The following is an 18,020-nucleotide window of genomic DNA, read 5'->3' on the forward strand; positions in this document are numbered from 1 at the left end:
GACACTCTGAACTAAGTAGAAGATGCACGGAACACAAGCTTGCTGACCCATACATAAGGTATCAGTCACGAAATGACACCTGTCATCTTTATTTACTTAGATTGCCATAATGCCATTCATTACAAGTGTGTAGATTCATAATAAATAAGCAACTAAAATCTTAATCAAAGACATAAGAAACATTCAGCCTAAGTTTGTTTTAAGAGATACACATTTCAACTGCAATCATCGACAGGGCGAACACTAGACGCTTGTCTATAACGGTCGTCTTTCAAAACACAACCTTGTGAACAGCATATGAAAAGGGTCTGTATAAAATGTAAAAACAAAACAAAAACTAGTCACATTACCTTAAATAATGCACATTATTATACTGCGTATAGTGGTCTTCAAGAACCATATGTTTCGTGTTCAAGCCTCAAGACATTTCTATGCAGTAGCAGTAATCATTTGCTGAAAAAGGGGATTCTATCAACAGTTTCACCACATGCAACGCTCACATGAGAATGTTCTGGGAAATGTATATAATTGTTATCCATTCAAATCTATATCAATGTTTTAAGAATTAGTTTAGGCTCAATTTACAGGGCTGGCTTGATCAACAACACAGTTACATTCACTAAAGTATACACCATTTTTCAAAATGTTCAATTAATGGCGGTGCATAAAGATGTCAGAATTCAGGTTTGACTTCATTGTTTTACCACTAAGTTACAGTGCCTTGCGAAAGTATTCGGCCCCCTTGAACTTTGCGCCCTTTTGCCACATTTCAGGCTTCAAACATAAAGATATAAAACTGTATTTTTTTGTGAAGAATCAACAACAAGTGGGACACAATCATGAAGTGGAACGACATTTATTGGATATTTCAAACTTTTTTAACAAATCAAAAACTGAAAAATTGGGCGTGCAAAATTATTCAGCCCTTTTACTTTCAGTGCAGCAAACTCTCTCCAGAAGTTCAGTGAGGATCTCTGAATGATCCAATGTTGACCTAAATGACTAATGATGATAAATACAATCCACCTGTGTGTAATCAAGTCTCCGTATAAATGTACCTGCACTGTGATAGTCTCAGAGGTCCGTTAAAAGCGCAGAGAGCATCATGAAGAACAAGGAACACACCAGGCAGGTCCGAGATACTGTTGTGAAGAAGTTTAAAGCCGGATTTGGATACAAAAAGATTTCCCAAGCTTTAAACATCCCAAGGAGCACTGTGCAAGCGATAATATTGAAATGGAAGGAGTATCAGACCACTGCAAATCTACCAAGACCTGGCCGTCCCTCTAAACTTTCAGCTCATACAAGGAGAAGACTGATCAGAGATGCAGCCAAGAGGCCCATGATCACTCTGGATGAACTGCAGAGATCTACAGCTGAGGTGGGAGACTCTGTCCATAGGACAACAATCAGTTTGGCGTAAAAGCAACACAGCTCATCACCTTGAACACACCATCCCCACTGTCAAACATGGTGGTGGAAGCATCATGGTTTGGGCCTGCTTTTCTTCAGCAGGGACAGGGAAGATGGTTAAAATTGATGGGAAGATGGATGGAGCCAAATACAGGACCATTCTGGAAGAAAACCTGATGGAGTCTGCAAAAGACCTGAGACTGGGACGGAGATTTGTCTTCCAACAAGACAATGATCCAAAACATAAAGCAAAATCTACAATGGAATGGTTCAAAAATAAACATATCCAGGTGTTAGAATGGCCAAGTCAAAGTCCAGACCTGAATCCAATCGAGAATATGTGGAAAGAACTGAAAACTGCTGTTCACAAACGCTCTCCATCCAACCTCACTGAGCTCGAGCTGTTTTGCAAGGAGGAATGGGAAAAAATGTCAGTCTCTCGATGTGCAAAACTGATAGAGACATACCCCAAGCGACTTACAGCTGTAATCGCAGCAAAAGGTGGCGCTACAAAGTATTAACTTAAGGGGGCTGAATAATTTTGCACGCCCCAATTTTTCAGTTTTTGATTTGTTAAAAAAGTTTGAAATATCCAATAAATGTCGTTCCACTTCATGATTGTGTCCCACTTGTTGTTGATTCTTCACAAAAAAATACAGTTTTATATCTTTATGTTTGAAGCCTGAAATGTGTCAAAAGGTTGCAAAGTTCAAGGGGGCCGAATACTTTCGCACGGCACTGTATATACTGGATTTTTAAACTACAGCCTGCGACATAGTTCAACACGCCAATAAATCAGAATATTATACTATATGTTTTTAAATCGCCGTCTTGGAGCTAGAATTGGGATCATGTATACTGTGCTAACGACAACACTGGAGAACAGGAGAGCAATACAGCGAACTTATCAAACGAGGTATTCGCGGCAAGTACATGGGGGCCGCCATCTTTATGCACCTCTGCGATTGTTATCTTACTGCAAGTGACTCTGAGGATGTCATGTGGCTCTTCAACAAGTAGTGTAGTGATTAAGTTAAGCAATACATGTACCATGTGAGTATTGACAGTAATTGACTAACTACACCTCTGGACAAGCACGCAACATTTTCTTTTATCGAATTCAAAAAGTCTGCAAAGGCACAGCCAGCACACTTCTTCATTGTTCCTTTGAGGGCAGTAATCAGCTTCATGTGCCCCAAACCAACATGGTGGCTTCAACCCTGGTCCTTAGCAGAGTCCAGCTTTGGTAATGTTGTATTTGCATATTGTGTACTGTTGTAGGCAGCATATGATTAACACAGCAGGGATTATTGTATAGTCATAATGATAGCAGTCGAAACCCTTTGATTTACATTAAAAGTATACTGACAGAGTTGACCAGAGTAAACCAAGGACCGAGGCTTTGTCACCAAACGACACGGAATTCCATCCAGATAGATACTCGTGGTAGTCATAGGCACACTTTGAGGCCTGAGGAAACATTGAGAGACGCAGCTGCCTGCGTTGGACAACATGCAGTATTATTCACTGAGTCCATGTAGTTGTCAGTCTTGCTTGCCAGACTCATGGCACTCAGCTGTGGGAAGAGACTATAGAGGACTATAACCAGGGCTATTAAATGTCACTAGTCCTTGCTCCCAGAGCCAGGTCCCCCAGAGTGGAGAAGAAGTCCTCCATTTCCTTCTCCAGGAGCCGGTTCCTGTTCTCTGCGTCGTGACGGGCTCGCTCTGAGTTGCGGAGCTTGATCTCCAGCATCCGCTGCTTTTTTCTCTCCTGCTCCATCTCCTGCTCCAGACGCTCCATCTGAGCACACAGCGCCGCACTGGACTCCTCCAGCCTGCAGGGGGCACACACACACATATGTTGATTTCCACAAATGTAGAGCTGGTGCTCCTCAGTACATGTAACCCGAGAAAGATTGTTGACAGATTTATAGCAATATTGAGTATTTTAGAGGGGAAAATACTCTAGTCCTTTGATTTTTTGGGACACTAGGAATCAATCTACTCAGACAGTGCATATTTTGTTGTTATGTTCACATGAACTGTTTCTCAGAAGTTTCTTTCAAAATTCGGACTTATAAACCCCCATAGTACAATAAATAACCTTGCAGACTTACCTTTTGATCCTGGTCTCGTAGGCCACCTTCTGTTTCCTCAGCTCATCCTTCAGACCCTCCACCAGGCTGGTAAGTGCTTTGGAGCCTCCATCAAGGTCTTCTGGCGTCACGATGGACGGCACCACCATATTGGCTATGGTGTTCCCGTTGTCACTGCAGCCTGCACTGCTAACACACAGCTCCATGGCTTCACTACTGTCCTGCTCTTGCTCTGAGACCCTATCTCCAACTCTCTCCTCCACCCGGCCTCCCCTCTGACCCTTGCCCTGGGGTGAGGCTAGCTCCTGCCATTGGCACTCCTCTAGACCCTTCCCATTGCCACAGTTAAGCCCTGAGGGCTCGCTGCCTGAGTCGGATGCGGAGATGTCACAGGAGGAGGTAGACCAAGGCGTGCTGGCTACACTAGGGCCACTGCCCATGCTGGAGGAAGATGTGACGTTGTCGTAGGTGGACAGTCTCTGGGAAAAGCCGGTGGAGTCCCTGACACGCTCCCCCGAGGAGGTGCGCCTGTGGCTCCTCAGAGAGGACAGCCCGTTCATCAACCAGTTGCCACTGGGGGACACGGTGGTGACGTCGGCCTGAGGAGGGGGCCGTGGCGTTGAGGTGCCCTTGAAGGAGTACTTCCAGGAGGGAAGGTTCTTGGTCTGCTTGCTGGGGCTGACCACTGGCTCCCCCTTCCCTGAAGGAGCAAGTCTAGGTGGAGGGGTGGTGGCAGCACAGAGCTTTGCGTCCAAAGAAGAGGCGCTGCTGCAGGCGAGGTCCTCGTTGGGGTTGGTGGGGCAGTTCTGGAGGTCCTCCTCAGAGATCCAGCCACCGATGCTGTGCTGCTGGAGCCTTTGGCCCTGGAGGGTTACCTCTGGTTGGGGAACAGGGACCTCCAGCTCCCCTCTCCCCGAGTACAGACGGTTATGTTCACTGATCAGTACGGTCATGAGGCTTTGGACTAGGGAGGTCCCTTAACAGGAAATAAAAAACAATAAGGAACTATACTGTACAACGCTGCTCTACTTTAGATTTGACATGTTTTATGAACTAGAGATAGACAAGATGAGTCATGAATAGATAACCTGCAATAGTGACGTTTCTCTGTACTCTGCTTTCCATAGGCTAATGTACTGTATCTACTCTGCCTCATACCTCCCAGACAGTTGTATAAAAAAATATTAGGAATGTCTCATATGATTAATACAGTGCCTATTAATATCAGTATAATATAAAATGAATGAGAGTTCACACCTTCCATAATAGCCACTGGGTCCTCCATTTTGGGTCGGAGGATATTTGGGCCAAATACCGTGGCCAGGTTCTGTACACTCATCTTGTTTTTGTTTGCGTGAGACTGGACCTCGTCAAGAAACCTACAAAGGACGGCATGGCACGGTGGGATGGAATTAAAATTATATGAAAATGGCACCGTGATAAAATAAGATATTTGAGATCTTCAAAAGAAGGAGTTGTATGTTTGTGGACGTACATGCATATATACTTCAGGAGATTGTAGTTGGCGGGAGGAAGATTGCTCACTTGCTTGACCAGCTCCTGTACACCCTAAAAGATGAGAGGAGAACATACAGTATCACCATCACTTGTTTCTTCACATAGACAACATGTACTTGAACACTGGCTTCTATCGAATGACAGAGCAGTTCTGTTCTTTGGCTTCGGTGTCATAGTGTGAATACTAACATGAACTGGAACTAGTGCAGAGAAGTGTCTCTTACCTCCTCCACGTCTTTGGCCAGCAGCTGAGCACAGGAGAGGAAGTCCTCATACTTGGAGAAAGGGACCACAGGCTCAGGCAGTTCACGGAGGTAGAGCTTCAGCAGGGATGCCACCGTGTGGACGTCAGTGTTACTGCAAGAGGGTACAAAATAGTTATCTAGAGTGGTCTACTAACTGCATGAATCAGTCCAATAGCAAGTGCTATAGCCTTAGTGGCCAACAGTAGAGGGATTTATTGTGTGTTTCACAGGCGGCTGGGTGGCACCTTAATTGGGGAGGACGGGCTCATAGTAATGGCAGTAATGGAATGAAGTCAAAACATCGTACACATGGTTTACTTATGTTTGATACCATTCCATTCACTTCATTCCAGTCGTTGTTATGAGCTGTTCTCCCCTCACCAGCCTCGTGTGTATACACTATCACAGTACAGGATGCGTACTCAGAGCAGGCACTGACCAGCTGTCTTCATTGACATTTCCATCTCTCCCTGACTCAGTCTGTAATGCCTACATGTTTCAAATAGACCACCATAGTCCTTGTGCCCTAGAACTCCAAGGTAACCTGCCTAAATGACTACCGCCCCGTAGCACTCACATCTGTAGCCATGAAATACTTTGAAAGGCTGGTCATGGCTCACACCAACACCATCATACCAGAAATCCTGGACCCACTCCAATTCACATACTGCCCAAACGGATCCACAGATGACGCAATCTCTATTGCACTTCACACTGCCCTCTCCCAACTGGACAAAAGGAACACCTACATGAGAATGCTGTTCAGCGTTCTACACCATAGTGCCCTCCAAGCTCATTACTAAGCTAAAGACCCTGGGACTGAACACATCCCTTTGAACCTGGATCCTGGATTTCCTGATGGGCCGCCCCCAGGTGGTGAGGGTAGGCAGCAACACATCCGCCACACTGACCCCCAACACGGAGGCCCATCAAGGGTGTGTGCTTAGTCCCCTCCTGTACTGCCTGTTCACCTATGACTGCGTGGCCACACACGACTCCAACACGACGGTAATATGCCTGATCACCCACGACGATGGGTCGACTGTTCTCTCTGCAACCGCATTACAAGCAGTAACGGAGCGCCAAGTCTGGGACCAAAAGACTCCTGAACATTTTCGACCCCAAGCCACAAGACGGCTGAACAGCCATTAATCAAATGGCTACCCTTATTTTTGCACTGACTCTCTTGCACAGGCTCGATATACACTCACTGGAATCTAACCACAAACTCGCAAATACTACACACACACACACACACACACACACACACACACACACACACACACACACACACAAACTGCTACTATCTGTTTATTATCTATGTATAGTCACTTTACCCCTACTTACATGCACATACCTCAATTACCTCGACTGACCCGTACCCCTGCACATTACCAGTACCCACTGTATGTAGCCTTGCTATTGTTATTTTATTGTGTTACTATTTTTCCTTTCATTTATTTACCAAATGTTGTAACTTTTTTTAAGGGCTTGTAAGTAAGTATTTCACGCTAAGGTCCACCCACACCTGTTGTATTCAGCACATGTGACTAATAACATTTCATTTTATTTGACTGTCAATAATTGACCACTGCCACCATTACTGTGGCCCCCACTTCTACATCCAGCTGAACAAATAGCAAGTCAGCACTTTTTGCCATTCAATATCAGCGAATGCAGATCTACCTGTCAAACAGAGGCTTATCCCCACAGTCAAAGGCTTCCTGTAGATCCTTTACCAGGTTAGCCTGCCCTGGCATCCGAAAGAGGCCCTCCTCATCCAGACCTCGTTCCTTTATGAAGTCCACACACTGCTCCACCAGAAGAGGTGCCAGGCGGTGCCCAAATTTCTTCTCATACTGGACTGTGTCTTCTAAATGCTGGCCAAATATCCCTGCAGGCAAAAAACATGGTTTACATACAGTATAGGGTTCTGTATTTCAGTATTTTATGATGGTTGTCATTCATTCAATTTAAAAAGTTTTAACATATTAAAATGACAAATCAATGGAAAGTTATCTTCAGGAATACCAATATGCAGTTTGTCAACATTCAGTAGTTGGATGAACAGTAAACACAAAGTGCAAATTAAATAAAGGAGAAACGGAAAGGGAGGAAAAACAGTTCAGACAGTCTCCACATCTACATCGATCAATCGCGCACCGCATCTCACCTGATTGTGCGCAACGCCGCCTCTCAACACAGTCGCAACCACTAGACACTGACAGATCAGAGTAGTCGTAGTACGTCATCGAGCAAGTGCTACACAGAATCAGAGCGTGCTTTTCATACATGCCAAAGCCACATTTACCAAGCAGCGACGGTCGAAGTAATTCAATCCAGTCTGGCTCGTGCACTCGAGATGACTGGTTTTCTAATAACACGTAATGACCGTAATGACACATCTATAGACGTTGTTGATAGCGTAGCGTCCGTGCAGAAGTGGGAAGAGGATGAGCAAGAGATAAAAGGTTTGGTGGCAGATAGTTAGCACAGAAACATTTAAATAACAGACATGGAAGCGTCACGGGTTCTGCCAGCAGTATTCCTGTTAACGACAGTTCTATAAATTGGCAACAATTCTATTCTTGATGGAGAGCGAGAACTTGGAAAGCATTCCGGCAGCCATGTACATTTGAGACGATGGAAACGAAATACACTCCAGTGCAACAGGACATTCAGGGGCCAATACAAAACGTGTCAATAAGCCTTGAATACTGTACAGATGAAATCCTGCTGTTATCAGCAATCTCGTGTATATCCTCCTGATGTAAAAATGGAAATGATAGCCAACCGTTTTCAGTTTAGGCCCTATTTACATGAATTAGACATGTCGGGCTAAAGAAGAGTGATCTTCGGCATTGCATGCTCCTTTTAAAATGTAATGTATGAAGCCACAAGTACTGGCTGCAATACAGTGCCTCCCTTCCAGTTCCAGAGAGTTGGTTGGTTTAAAGTTACAGCAATGATCACAGACATACTGTGATCCTCCTATTTATAACGTCCTTTTCGTAACATAATATCTGTACATCCAGCTGCCTCCACACAACCTAGCCTAGTTATATTTCTGGACACATGTCAAGGATAGTAGCATACAGTAGACTAGCCTCCAGTGCAACGTTAGCAACTGTACAGGGTGTAAAGACAGACTAGTGAGGAAATGAAGCTCTGGTAGGACCTTTTATTCTGTTCTGAACATACAGTGCATTCGGAATGTATTCAGACCCTTGTCTTTTTCCACATTTGGTTAATTACAGCATTATTCTAAAATATATTACATAATGACAAAAACATTTTAGACATTTTTGCAAATGGATTTTAAAAATATATCTAAAAAATATCACATTTACATAAGTATCCAGACTCTTTACTCTGTACTTTGTTGTGGCTCCTTTGGCAGTGATTACAACCTTGAGTCTTCTTGGGTATGACATTCAAAGCTTGGCACACAGATCCTCTCAAGCTCTGTCAGGTTGGATGGGGAGCATCTTTGCACAGCTATTTTCAGGTCTCTCCAGAGATGTTTGATCGGGTTCAAGTTCCTGCTCTGGCTGGGCCACTCAAGGACATTCAGAGACTTGCCCAGAACCCACTCCTGCAATGTCTTGGCTGTTTGCTTAGGGTCGTTGTCCTGTTGGAAGGTGAACCTTCGCCCCAGTCTCATGTCCTGAGAACTGGGGCGAAGCAGGTTTTCATCAAGGAACTCTCTGTACTTTGCTCTGTTCATCTTTCCCTCGATCCTGACTAGTCTCCCAGTCCCTGCCGCTGAAAAACATCCCCACAGCATGATGCTGCCACCACCATGCTTCACCGTGATGCTTGGCATTCAGGACACAGAGTTCAATCTTGGTTTCACCAGACCAGAGAATCTTGTTTCTCATGGTCTGACAGTCCTTTAGGTGCCTTTTGGCAATCTCCAAGTGGGCTGTCATGTGCCTTTTACTGAGGAGTGGCTTCCGTCTGACCACTCTACCATAAAGGCCTGATTGGTGAAGTGCTGCAGAGATGGTTGTCCTTCTGGAAGGTTCTCCCATCTCCACATAGGAACTCTGGAGCTCTGTCAGTGACCATCGGGTTCTTGGTCACCTCCCTGAACAAGGCCCTTCTCCCCATGATTGCTCAGTTTGGCCGGGCGGCCAACTCTAGGAAGAGTCTTGGTGGTTCCAAACTTCTTCCATTTAAGAATGATGGAAGCCCCTGTGTTCTTGGGGACCTTCAATGCTACATACATTTTGTGTTACCTTTCCCTAGATCTGATCCTTGACACAATCCTGTCTCAGAGCTCTACGGACTATTCCTTCAACTTCATGGCTTGGTTTTTGCTTTGACATGCACTGTCTACTGTGTGACCGTATATACAGGTGTGTGCCTTTCCAAATTATGTCCAATCAATTGAATTTACCACAGGTGAACTCCAATAAATTTGTAGAAACATCTCAAGGATGATCAATGGAAACAGGATGCACCTGAGCTCAATTTCGAGTCTCACAGCAAAGTGTCTGAATACTTATGTAAATAAGGTCTTTCTGTTTTGTTTTTTTAATGTTTTTGCTTTGTCATTATGGTGGTATTGTGTGTGATTTACAAAGATGTTTTATTTATTTAATCAATTTTAGAATAAGGCTGTAACGTAACAAAATGTGGAAAAAGTCAAGGGGTCTGAATACTTTTCAAATGCACAGTACGTCATAAAATGATCTTCTGTCTGTCAAACCACTGACCCCATAAAGCACTAGACAAAGACGTTTGAGTGACATATACAAATAGCATAATGTGAGCCCGTACCAGAATATGCTTTTACTGAGATTTAGAGTGCATTTTGTAATCATTCTGTCTAGTAATATAATTCTGGGCAAAGCAGTTTACCTCTAGCCCGGCTAAACCAGCCTGAACAAAGCAAAACAACGTTGAAACCGAGCAAAATCATTTGGAATGCCAGGCTAGTTTACCTCCTCCAAAGGGTGCCCAGATGACCCGTCTTATGGCCTTGACCCAGTCGTCCATGTCACTCTGAGAGTTGGCCATGAGCAGAAAGGCCTCATGACTGAGCGCAGCACGGTCCTTTTCTCCTCCTGGACCACCTGAGCGAGAAAGAGAGAGAACGAAAAAGAGCAAGAGAGAGATGAAGAGAGAGAAATGGAGAGAAAGAAAGAAAGAAAGAGAGATGGATAGAGAGAGATGGAGAGAAAAAGAACGAGAGATGGAGAGAGCGAGAAAGAGGGAGATGGGGAGAGAGAGATGAGTGGAATTAGTCTTTGAAAAGTACATGTTTTTGCCAGACTCCAATCTTGGGGAAGACTGGACTGATGTTAAGGTTGATGAGTCCAGCAGCCACTTCAATATCCTCCCATGTTTTCCCCCATACCACAGCTCTACAGGGGGAGATGGTGTCCTTCAAGATCCCACCCCTGTATTAGGCTACAGTATGAGATATTGTGACTGGTCAACAACCTCTGACTCCTCAAAAATCTAATTGTCTAAATTAAAATTCTGATTTGATTTTCAGCAAATCAAGCTAATTATCATCTGCCCTCATCTCAGACCTATCAGTAAATTACGTTGTAACTGGCGTTAGTACCACTAGATGGTGGAGTTGATTTGTTTAGAATACAGTGACAGCTACAAACTTAACAGAATGACTTAAATACCGATATAGACTACATGTCTCAATTGATTGACCCTAATTGTCACATTTAAGTGATTAATCAGATATAATTATTGAGATGTAATTTTACTGTGGTCGTTATATGTTATGGTATCTCTTGCCATGTTACTCAATAGCATTTAGCTTCGGGAAGGTAAACCAAATAGAAAACAGCAGTGCCTCAAAGTTAAAGGCCTTTGTCACCCAGCTCAGCAAACTCACACCTTTATCACTGAGCAGACCAGTTGCTGTGTACTCATGTGACCCCTACACTCTTAGAAAAAAGGGTTCCAAAAGGGTTCTTCGGCTTTCCCCATAGGAGAACCCTTTTTGGTTCCATGTTGAACCCTCGGTGGAAAGGGTTTTACCTGGAACCAAACCTGGACCCAAAAAGGGGTCCTCAAACGGTTATACTATGGGGACAGCCAAAGAACCATTTTAGGTTCTAGATAGCACTTTTTTAAGAGTGTAGATACAAGGTTGTATTCTAGTACCTAGCTGAAATTCTTTAGTCATCATTACTTTCATCATTATTACCACATGCAGTCATTTCATTCAGTCAGTACTTCATATACGGTACTGAATATTATGTTGATGGAGTACAGATGTCGGATCTTAATATGACCAATTTCGTCGCAGGAGAAAAATAATCCCGCACAGGAGGATTTGAATGAATATCGAAAATGTAGAATCGCTGTCAGGGGGCAGCTGGAAGTGGTGTTTGTAGGCTGCACAATGCAGTACAATACCTTGGGGGTAATTGCAAAACAACCGACCTCATATCATCAAGTATTCTCATGGTTTGCTAAAGTATTGTGAAATGCCATAGAGCAGTTTTCTGAGCAGCACACTTCAAAGCCAATCATTACAGGCTCGCGGCCAGTGCTGTGCAATCATTTTTACACTTTGTATGACTGGAACCTAATGTTGGTTACTGTTATTGTTTAACCAATCCAACAGCAGCTAGGTACCTACTGCCTCCCTGCCTCCAGAGGCACCTACCTTTAGTAGGTAGCACTTTTCCAGTAGGTAGCACTTTTCCAGTAGGTTGCACTTTTCCAGTAGGTTACTGCCACTTGCAACGAGAGTCAAAGGCAGCATCACGTGATAACGCATTCAAATTCCACCGAGCGCGAAACGTTTACAGTCACATTGTAGCCACTGTAGCAGTGTGAGCTAGTGATGGGCAATCCGGCTATTTTCAGTGAGCCGGCTCGTTCCGCTCAGGTCACCAAAAAGAGACGGCTCTTTTGGCTCCCAAACCGCTCTTTAAAAAAAAATGTTTTGTAATTTTTCAAGTCAAACAGTTTGCGAAAGTTTGACTATGATCGATGTTAAAACAATTCTAATTAAATGATTAAATCATACTTAACCACAAATGTATTTAAAAATGCATTGGTTTGTTATGAAAAAGGAATGCTATTAAACATTTGCATTTAAAATATAACTTTTTAATGTTTATGAACAAAGTGCATATAAATGTAACAATTCAAAATGAATACAATCTGAACAACAAATAATAGAATATTGCACCATATCAAATAAAAATAAATAACAATGTGCAAAACTGCAGCATCCCACTTAAAACATCAAACTGTTCCCTATTTTCTCTCTCTTCTTTAGCGGGAACGGATGTGGCCACTATGCAAAGTCTCCCTGTCATGACTTTAGTACGCCATGGGTAGACAGAGGCCTTGTTCTTCCACCAGTTCAAAGGATCTGCAGATCTTTGGAGGAGGGGCTACTCCAAATAGGATCGGACTTCCATAATGGCATCTACTGAGGGATTCCTTTGTGCTGCATCCCCAGTTGCTCTCTCGTCAAACAGCATCCAAACAGAATACGTTTGTGGCACTACTGTTGGTGCTTCTACTCCATCTGATCTCTCTTCTTCCTGTTGCCCTGGTGCCTGAGCCAGCTGACTGCTTGGGCTGTCCCTCCCTGCTGCTGAGGTTATTCTTTGAAGAGCCTCATCAATCGCTGTGGCATCACTGAAGGCTAACTTCTTAAACCTGGGGTCAAGTGCAGCAGTTTCTGATAGCACATGATTATATTCCATTCCGTGGAATTTTCTGTCCATTGATGAACATAGGGTGTCCATGAACTCTGTCACATGTCCTGTGGTTACATTTGCTTCTCTCTGGCGGCTGGCTGTGATTCGCTGCAGACCCTTACACAGGAGTATCATTTTTGAGGCTGTCACATAGCTGAGAAGAGAGAACAGTAACTTATTAGTTCAGGTTCATGTTTTGTCTACTGATACAACATTCTCATCTACTGCTCATACACATATATAATACTAAATAACGATGTAGTAATAACTGTTTACTGTACCTCTCTCCACTGATCTCCACAGTGACCTGCTCAAAGGGTTCCAGGACTCCATACACCTCCTCCACCATCTCCCATTCCTCTTGGGTCAGAGCATCAACAGGTGCATTGACAATGGCATCCTTTGACTCAAGAAACTGCTTCAACAAATAAAATGTTGAATTCCACCTTGTAGTGCAGTCCTGTTTAGGCCTCAGCTCAGGCAACCCCATCTGGTGTTGTGTCGACTTTAGTTTTTCAACACCTACTGTGCTCCTGTGGAAGTATTCCACAGCTGCTTTCACTTTGTCCACAGTGGGCTTCATCACCTTCAGAGCATCTCTTACAAACAGGTTGATTGTGTGGGCAAGACATGGATGATGGGTCCATTAACATTTTTTCATGGCTTTGGTTATGTTAGCTGCATTGTCGCTAACACAACAGACTACTTTTCCATCTACTTGCCATTCTCAACAGTTCCTCTGCCAAGTTCTCTGAGGTGTGTCTGTCGCTGAACTCAAAGCAGTCCAGAAGACAGCTAGACATCAACAAATCTTCAATGAAGTGACATGTAACCGACATGTAAGAAGTGGTTACCCTTGATGTCCAGCAGTCAGTGGTAAGACAAACTGCAGTAGCTTTTTGGACTCTTTCCCGCACTGAAGCCTGTATGCTCTCGTACAGTTATGGAATAAGTGATTTTGAAAGGTTTGTCCTGCTTGGAATTGTGTACATTGGATTTAGACTATTGCTATAATACTTTCTAAAAACCTGTCCTCCACGATCGAAAATGGCTGGAAATTATTTTAGCCAATATGCAATATCAATTTGCTCTTGTTTTGCTACAGACTTTGGCATAAACTGGTCCATAGAAGACTGCGTTGCTGTGGGTCGCAGAGTAGGCCTACTTGACTGAGTGGATACGTGGAGGTGCTGGCTCCACAACTATCACTAGCAGGCCCGCTAGTTTCTCGAAGCTCCGCTACAGCTAGCTTCACAGTTGGGTGCACAGTTTGGCTATGCCGGTGTAGGTTGTGCGTAGAACCGGCTTATATGAGATTTTGTTTTGGCAAATTCTACACTGTGCTCGAACATTCTCTACATTATTAAAATGCATCCAAATGCTACTGTGCTTCCAACTAATTTTCCAGCTATTATTTTCACAGCTGTCCTTCCTCTCTCCTCGGCTGCTAAGTGTGTGACTAGTGTGAGCAACTAGTGCTAGCAATCTCGTCATCATCTAAAAATGGAAATATCTGACACAAATAAACAAGTAACAGAATCCATCTCCTCAGTACCTGTTAATGAATGAAGTTGACACCGACCAGAATAATTATCCTTTGGAATAGCGTCCTCAAGCATATTGCTTGGTCTGCTGCTCCATCATTGTAAGCTTGCCTACATGATATTATACAGGCTACAATTTTTTGAGATAGTAAAATATGTTATTTAGCTGACAGCTTTAGCTTAACCTCTTAGAGCTCTAGGGGCGCTATTTCATTTTTGGATAAAAAACGTTCCCGTTTTAAGCGCGATATTTTGTCACGAAAAGATGCTCGACTATGCATATTCTTGACAGTTTTGGAAAGAAAACACTCTGAAGTTTCAGAATCTGCAAAGATTTTGTCTGTAAGTGCCCCAGAACTCATTCTACAGGCGAAACCAAGATGATGCATCACCCAGGAATTAGCAGAATTTCTGAAGCTCTGTTTTCCATTCTCTCCTTATATGGCTGTGATTGCGCAACGAATGAGCCTACACTTTCTGTCGTTCGCCCAAGGTCTTAGCAGCATTGTGACGTATTTGTAGGCATATCATTGGAAGATTGACCATAAGAGACTACATTTCCCAAGTGTCCGCCTGGTGTCCTGCGTCGAATTCGGTGCGCAATAGCCAGCTGCTTCCACTTTACCATTTGATTCAGGGGAGAAAGCATGTGTCCAAGAACGATGTATCAATGAAGAGATATGTGAAAAACACCTTGATGATTGATTCTAAACAACGTTTGCCATGTTTTCAGTCGATATTATGGAGTTAATTTGGAAAAAAGTTTGCGTTTTGAGGACTGAATTTATGGATTTTTTTTGGTGGCCAAATGTGATGTATAAAACAGAGCTATTTCTAATACACAAGGAATCTTTTTGGAAAAACTGAGCATCTGCTATCTAACTGAGAGTATCCTCATTGAAAACATCAGAAGTTCTTCAAAGGTAAATGATTTTATTTGAAGGCTTTTATGTTTTTGTTAATGTTGCGTGCTGGATGCTAACGCTAATGCTAACGCTAAATGCTAACGCGAAATGCTAACTCTAGCTAGCTACTTTTACACAAATTATTGTTTTCCTATGGTTGAGAAGCATATTTTGAAAATCTGAGATGACAGTGTTGTTTACAAAAGGCTAAGCTTGAGAGATGGCATATTTATTTCATTTCATTTGCGATTTTCATAAATAGTTAACGTTGTGTTATGCTAATGAGCTTGCTGATAGATTTACACAATCCTGGATACAGGGTTTTTTTCATAGCTAAACGTGACGCAGAAAACGGAGCGATTTGTCCTAAACAAATAATCTTTCAGGAAAAACTGAACATTTGCTATCTGAGAGTCTCCTCATTGAAAACATCTGAAGTTCTTCAAAGGTAAATGATTTTTTTGAATGCTTTTCTGTTTTTTTGTGTAAATGTTGCCAGCTGAATGTTAATGCTAAATGCTACGTTAGCCATCAATACTGTTACACAAATGCTTGTTTTGCAATGGTTGAGAAGCATATTTTGAAAATCTGAGATGACAGTGTTGTTAACAAAAGGCTAAGCTTGAGAGCTAGCATATTTATTTCATTTCATTTGCGATTTTCATGAATAGTTAACGTTGCGTTATGGTAATGAGCTTGAGTCTGTATTCACGAACCCGGATCCGGGATGGGGAGATCAGAAAGGTTAAGAATGATTAATAGCCAGAATAGTGGTTTCACTGTGAAGCTAATATTGCATTAGAGCTGATAATGTACTTCTCTAATGAGTAGGCTTGCATTGTGAGTAATTCATATAACTATCACACCCGTGCATATTATTAAATGACATTGATTTCCAAGATTTATATTAGTTGATAACTAATATTGAAAAGGTGATATGATGCATTCTAACTAGATAAGAAGGCCTAGGCTATTCCATCCTAATGTAAGCTAAATGCATTGTATACAAAACAAATACTGGCATGTGATAAAGGACAACGTGTCCAAAATAATTATGTAAATGTATATCAAATAGAAATATATAGTCAATTAAATGAATACAGAATTGTAATATGATTGATGCCTTTCTCTCCTTGCAGTGGATTGGACAGATGCAGTCACCAGATACTTTAGATGCCCAAGCCTCAAAACCAGAAACATGAGGAGACATCAACAATTGTAATTTTAAATAAATCTTAACTTTTTTATTGGTTTTCCTGTATCAGTGCATGAGTCCTTAAAACACAGTCCATTGTACAAAATAAATAATTACCAAGTGAGGGATTTCAAGGAGATTAACCTCCAACAGTCATAAACTTGTTCAGTACATAAGCTTGTTCAGCCACCGTTTTTTTTATAGACAGGACCAGAGTCTACAGTTTTTTTTTGTTCCAGCCCTTCACTAACACCTAATTCAACTAATTGTGGTCTAAATTGAAGACTTGTTCAGTGTATTCCCCTGGGTCAGACATCACATCTGTATCTTAAAATGAGCTTCATAAATTACAATGTCCTAACAAATCTGCATGGTACACAATAACATGGGTGAATCTATTTCTATCTAACATTGTGATGTAACACTCCTGAATATGATCCTGGGATATGGTGATTATCCTGGTGCCTGGGAAGTTCACAACAAGTTATTTACATCTGCAGGGTGTCATGGTGGGATCCTTCATCCTGGAACAAGCAGAGACAAGGGGGGAGTAATTAACCTCACTGCTCAAATTTCAGTAACGTTACTGGTTCAAGTTGATGAAGCCACAACTACCTTTATTAATGTGCAATCGTTGTTAACAGTTTTGCATATTTTTTTAGGCTTGGTCAAGTTGTTTACAGTAAGAGTAGAATAACTTAACTTCTAATTTTTAACTAGTAACACCAACCCCAATGGTGCAACACGATAGGGAAAGGGAATGTGGCAAGAAAACGTTAGCTAGGTAAACAGACACTGCATACAGCTAGCTAGCAAAACAGACTCGTCAACAAAACGCACAAATAACTTGGCTGGCTAGCAAGCCTAGACTGAACAATACACAATGAACAGATGTTGTTAAAATGTTTTACCTCCAAACGAGTCGGGCAGGACTGTTTTCTTCTGCCAAGCCAATGCAATGGAGTGAAACGGGATCAGGAGCCCACTTTAGTTCCTGAAAATATTTAAAAAATATTTGCGACATGTCTTTAACTGGCTAGCAAGTTCACCAATTCATGACTTAAAAACGGTCAGATTCTTCACAATTGACCCATTGCTGAATCTACAATTAGTTAGTTTAGTTGTTCATATCTAAACATACGATAAGCAGGATGAGATCGCCTGCTAGCTGGTCACACACTGGTTGAATCAACGTTGTTTCCACGTCACTTCAATTAAATTACATTGAACATGGAGTAGATGTTGAATTGACATGTTAGCTCGCTAACTTGGCAACAAGCGGATAAACACCAGTGACTCAGAATTTTAATAAAACATTCATATGAAAGTAATTTGTTGATTTAAAAAAAAACATAATTTTATGAATAAACAAACGTTATACTTACGTTATACTTGTGCGTTCCTG

The 18,020-nt window shown here is 42.4% G+C and overlaps 1 protein-coding gene across 4 annotated transcripts in view; it reads right to left on the reverse strand.

Moving 5' to 3' along the window:
* Positions 1-39: 39 nt before the first annotated feature.
* The window catches only part of LOC110491439 (rho GTPase-activating protein 22), a 39,040-nt gene continuing 21,059 nt past the window's right edge, over positions 40-18,020 (reverse strand). For 3 of the 4 annotated variants that reach the window (XM_021564890.3, XM_090202027.1, XM_021564894.3), the window contains 7 exons: positions 10,224-10,355; positions 6,961-7,168; positions 5,254-5,386; positions 5,007-5,080; positions 4,769-4,890; positions 3,533-4,487; positions 40-3,250 (listed from right to left, as the gene is read on the reverse strand). In XM_021564890.3, coding sequence (XP_021420565.3) covers positions 3,028-3,250; positions 3,533-4,487; positions 4,769-4,890; positions 5,007-5,080; positions 5,254-5,386; positions 6,961-7,168; positions 10,224-10,355 — 1,847 coding nt within the window. In that variant the 3' untranslated portion in view covers positions 40-3,027. Of the gene's footprint in view, positions 3,251-3,532; positions 4,488-4,768; positions 4,891-5,006; positions 5,081-5,253; positions 5,387-6,960; positions 7,169-7,447; positions 8,355-10,223; positions 10,356-18,020 lie in introns of those variants that run through there. The other variant, XM_090202028.1, reaches the window with a different exon arrangement.

The sequence above is a fragment of the Oncorhynchus mykiss genome, chromosome 16 (genome assembly GCF_057628025.1).
Source record: "Oncorhynchus mykiss isolate SJ-2025 chromosome 16, ASM5762802v1, whole genome shotgun sequence".
Lineage (NCBI taxonomy): Eukaryota > Metazoa > Chordata > Actinopteri > Salmoniformes > Salmonidae > Oncorhynchus > Oncorhynchus mykiss.